This window comes from Rhamphochromis longiceps, linkage group LG7 (assembly GCF_057381845.1).
Source record: "Rhamphochromis longiceps isolate RC_006_pf linkage group LG7, R_longiceps_female_GT1.1, whole genome shotgun sequence".
Lineage (NCBI taxonomy): Eukaryota > Metazoa > Chordata > Actinopteri > Cichliformes > Cichlidae > Rhamphochromis > Rhamphochromis longiceps.
The window spans coordinates 66,366,943-66,371,794 of record NC_140563.1 but is presented as its reverse complement, the minus strand read 5'-3'; the positions used below and the strand labels follow the sequence as shown (position 1 = coordinate 66,371,794).

Genomic DNA, 4,852 nt, shown 5'->3' with positions numbered 1-4,852 from the left:
GATTAACTGAAGGTTTTTCAGGGAGTTTTTAGGACTTCCTGATGATAATGAATTGCAGTAGTCCAGCCTGGAAGTAATAAATGCATGAACTAGTTTTTCAGCGTCACTCTGAGACAGGATATTTCTAATTTTAGAGATGTTTCAAAAATGGAAGAAAGCAGTCTTACATATTTGTTTAATTTGTGCATTGAAGGACATGTCCTGGTCAAAAATGACTCCAAGGTTCCTACAGTGTTACTGGAGGCCAAGGTTCTTGGCTTTGCTTTGTGTAATCTAACAAACAGCAACATGTTTAAAACTGAGTTTAAAAATTTTCTGAATCACAGGCAAGCAAGGATTTGCTTAAGTGTCATTTCCTGTTTGTTTTTTTTTAAAGTGAAGGTTGAACTCTACACCTGCAAAGGACATCAGTAGTTGTTTCATTGTCTGTTTATGTGACACGAGCTGTTACACTCTGTAAGAAGACACACAATGACAAAGTTTCACTGATCCTTTATCCTTTACTTTAAAGTGAAGTTTTCAGCACAATCATAAAAACACAAATACTTAAGTTTTACATCAAAACCAAGCGAACTGTCCACAGTGCAGGAACAGTGCTGCAGCCCATAGCTTATACTCTGCTGTTTACTGATGACACCATGTGGAGGTGGGAGGCACTGCTCTTTCACAAAGAACAGCTTCTCAAGTCATTTCAGATTACACTCCAAAGTATCACAGTGCTTACGGTCAGACTTTCAGTGTTGTATTAAGCAAAAACACTCGTTATTCAGTATAATAAGATAAATATTCAAAGTCAGAAATGTAAAAATATTAAATATCAGTATTAAAAGAACGACAGAGTAAACAAACAAAGAAATGTTTGGATTGCAGGAAATTATTCCTATTTGCAAATGAATCTCATAATTATGTCTTTAAGTATAAGAATATCTGATACAGATTCAGCATGTAGACAGAAGAGCTGCTGTTTGGTTATACAAACTTCCAGCATTTAAACATATAAACTGTCCAGCTTTTGTCCATGAAGGCTCTTCCACAGTAGTTTCCATGGTTACAGGTTGGATGTCTGTCCTGGGACGGCTTTGGCATCCAGGTAGCTGATGAGCTGCTTCACCCAGGGGGCTGAAGGTCTGACACACAGCTGTCGGCCTGCCACTGTGTTCAGCCTGAAGGTTCACAGAAAGAGGAGAGTCAGAGGATGGAGGGGCAGGTTTGGTGATGGTGGTGATGTGTGTTTGTGAGGTTGTGTACTTACAGGATGGCGGACTTGGAGCAGCGCTGGCTGGTCTTGGCGTAGCTGACCACTCTTCCTTTAGGCACTTCCTGGTCATTGAAGCGGAAGCAGCACTTTTTTGGGCCAGTACCGCGCATACCTGCAAACAAACAGGAACAAGTTAACAACTGAGCCACTGACACAGCACCACATCATCTGCTTCCTGGTTTTTGTTCCGATTCAGTTTCCTGCTGGCTGGTGTGAGGTCACATCTGATACTGTATGTTTAGTTGATGACACTGTGCAACTGCTCATTTGTTCCCCTGAGTTATGAAGTGGTCAGATTTGTCATGTGACCTGTCCTCTGTTTACTGTATCTATGAAGTAATATGTTAATATTAAGTTTAATGCTGCATTAACATTAATTATTTTCATATTGCACATTAGAATGGACTCTTTATCTTAGACAAACTACTGAATGCTACAGCTTTAATGGTTCATGACTTTAGCTTCAGAAATAGAATTTCTTTCTAGTAACTCCTATGAATGAAAAAGATTGAAGAAAAGTTTCATACATTGTTTATCAAAAATAAAATCAATAGCTTGCTATTAATGGTCTATTAGTTTGTAAATAAAACAGCCAAGAATTATTGTTGCTTTGTAATAAAATTAATGATTTGAGTGATTTGTTTTTGTTTTTCTCAATTAAAAAAAAAAAAAAAAAACATTTTATTGTTACGTATAAACGCTGAATATTAATATTAATATTAATTTCAAATTGTTATTCATCACACAGTGTAAAGGTCAGATCATTAAAACGAGCCTTACCCTCAGTCAGAGCGATGACAGCCAGCATGAGCACAACCACAGACAGAGCGAGACGAGGAGCGGCCATCCTGAAGTTTGTTTGTTGGCTTCGTGTTGCAGCAGTGGATTAAAGTCTCAGCTGAGCTCTGTCGGCTTGTTCTCTGTGCTGTGTCACTGCTGTCCACCTGCTTCACATTTATACAGTTGGAAGAAGAAGCGGGGCAGACCCTGTTGTGCATCTTGGAAAGTTTGTGACGAGTCGAGTTTCACTAAAACAGGGAACTGTTCAGTTCCCTTTTCACTACGCCTCTCTCAAATGGGACCTCTGGTCTGTCCAACTTCCTATGTGCTTTCTATTCTGACACCACAGACCTTTCATTGTTGATACAGTGTGAAACAGTTAAGTGTCTTTATATCAGACATATGAGTTTTCAGACAAAATAAAGGTGCCAAAGGTCAGTTTAATAAGTTGTACTTACTGCAGCTTCTCATGAATCCTCTCAATCTCCAAGATTGTGTTAAACAATCTGGTTAAAAAGTCCACTGCCCTCTCTTTAATCAGTCTCCATATCTCCACAGTAATGTCATCTGCACCAACCTCCTTTCCACTCTTCATTCTCTTCACAGCTGCCGGCATTTCCTTCTTACTGATCCTCTTTACCTTCTGAATAACTAACGGTTATTCATCTTTCTACTTCGCTCTACCTCATTTTCTTCTTTTTTCAGCCTCAAAGTACTCCTTCCTTCTTCTCAGCACCCCTCTTCACCTATCAGTACATTTCCATCTCTTTCCTTCATCACCCTAATCTGCTGCACATCCTTTCCAGATTGGCCTCTCTGCCTAGCCAGTCAATAGTCCTTCTTTCCTTCTCTAGTTATAAAAAGGGAAATAAAAATCAGTTTTTATTAATGAGTCAGTTTGTATCTTTCATAAAACAGTACTGGAGCTTGTAATTTTTTTCCGGCCCCCCGCACAGTCAGACAAGGAGTGCGTATTCTCCATAAATTGCTGGCTGTCTGTCCAGAAAGCGACTTTGGCTTCACAGAAAATTGTGAAACTTTCTAGGGAACCTCTGCTATTATTAGGAGAGACGTCATCCATCTCACTGTAGATGGAGCAGCTCTTATTTTGAGAAAAATGAGTGCTTTTATTAAGCACCCCAAAACGTGACTATCCAGAAATGCAACCAGGAAGCAGAGCTGGAATCTTACACGCCTCTCTGCAGTGTCCCACCTCCTGTTATTCCCCCAACACCCCATCCACATATAGACTGTCTGCTCAGAATCCACCAAAAAATCCCAGCTAACTGTCAGTCCTCAACGCACAGGCAGAGGAGGAGGAGAGGCAGTAATCTTTCATTTTAGCCTATTAATCAACCAAAGACAGACAGACAGTTTTAATTCATTTGAAAGCCTGACTCTGACCTTTGTCCACCCTTCCTGAAAAACTCAAAAAAACATTTTTTTTTTGTAATAATCTACCATCCCTCTAGCTCTTACTCAGAGTTACTCTCTGATTTCTCCGCATTTTACCCGTGTTACCACTCAGTTATGATCAAATAAATAGTGCAGGTTATTTTAATATCTGTGTAGATGTTGAAAACGACAATTTCAAAACCTCATTTAACTTTTTATTAGACTCAATTGGCTTTTCTTAAACTGGAAATGATCCCACACTCTGGATCATGTCCTCACATATGGCATAGAAACTGCACATTTAACAGTGTTTCCTGAAATCATTTTTGATAACACATAATTTAAAAACAATGGACTACACAGCAGTGTACAATCAATTGCATTACACTAGATGTCTGTATATTAGAAACATCTTGTCTCAGAATGATGCTGAAAAACGAATATGTATATATTTGTGATATGCTGACCCCGGCTAGACAGATTTGGTAATAGTTTATAATACGTCCCATGCCTAAGGACGTAATTCTCCAAAAGTAATTCAAGGAAATCATTACACTGTAAGTCATTTTAAATAGTGTGCATTTTCATTGTAATTTTGCAGAAAACAAACAATATTTCCCCATCATTCAGTGTAAAACAGAAGCACAGCAATAATCATTTTGATGTGATACAACACCTTATAGCAGTGTTTCCGAACCTTTTGGAGCCACAGCAGATATTTCACATTAGAAAAATCACACAGCACACCACCAAACAAAAATGTCACAAAAAGCATTTTGATCATCAGTATAACTTTTTTGCTTTCTTCTCACCACTACTCGTGCTAGGGTCTTCATCTGGGCCGGAATTTCTCCAGAACCCAGGTCAGACTGACTACTTTTTTTCTTTTCAAATATTTATCTATTGCTATGAGGCATTGCGCTGTCTCTCTCGCAGCCTGACTATTATGTAATTTCTTTTTCGTCTTCTTCAGTTTTACTGGAAAAAGTTTTACTTTGCTACCAATTTAATTAGAGCACGTGGCTGTACTGCCCTCTAGTGGACGAGAATGTATTTTTTCTGCCCATTACACACGCTTAGAATTTTAAACTCAGTTTTAAACATGTTGCTGAGTTTGTTAAATGACACAAAGCAAAGCCAAGAACCTTGAAGTCATTTTTGATCAGGACATGTCCTTCAACGCACATATTAAACAAATATGTAAGACTGCTTTCTTCCATTTTTGAAACATCTCTAAAATTAGAAATATCCTGTCTCAGAGTGATGCTGAAAAACTACTTCATGCATTTATTACTTCCAGGCTGGACTAGTGTAATTCATTATTATCAGGATGTCCTAAAAACTCCCTGAAAAGCCTCCAGCTAATCCAAAATGCTGCAGCAAGAGTCCTGACAGGGACTAGAAAGAGAGAGCAGATTT

General features: G+C 38.6%; 1 protein-coding gene across 1 annotated transcript; it reads right to left on the bottom strand.

Annotated features, from left to right (window-relative positions):
- Positions 1–798: 798 nt before the first annotated feature.
- On the bottom strand, positions 799–2,170 carry LOC146666746 (monocyte chemotactic protein 1B-like). The gene is made up of 3 exons (XM_085411413.1): positions 2,039–2,170; positions 1,253–1,370; positions 799–1,163 (listed from the first exon to the last, which is right to left on the bottom strand). The coding sequence occupies exons 1-3, from the start codon at positions 2,103–2,105 to the stop codon at positions 1,049–1,051; spliced, it is 300 nt and encodes a 99-aa protein (XP_085267539.1). The 5' UTR covers positions 2,106–2,170; the 3' UTR covers positions 799–1,048.
- Positions 2,171–4,852: the final 2,682 nt, after the last annotated feature.

What these genes read in the sequence shown, in the direction of transcription:
- LOC146666746 (XM_085411413.1), bottom strand. Translation starts at nt 2,105, where the DNA reads ATGGCCGCTCCTCGTCTCGCTCTGTCTGTGGTTGTGCTCATGCTGGCT. An exon ending in TGTCATCGCTCTGACTGAGG is followed by an intron (nt 1,371 to 2,038) that starts GTAAGGCTCGTT and finishes GTTTGTTTGCAG; the next exon opens with GTATGCGCGGTACTGGCCCA. An exon ending in TGCTCCAAGTCCGCCATCCT is followed by an intron (nt 1,164 to 1,252) that starts GTAAGTACACAA and finishes GTGAACCTTCAG; the next exon opens with GCTGAACACAGTGGCAGGCC.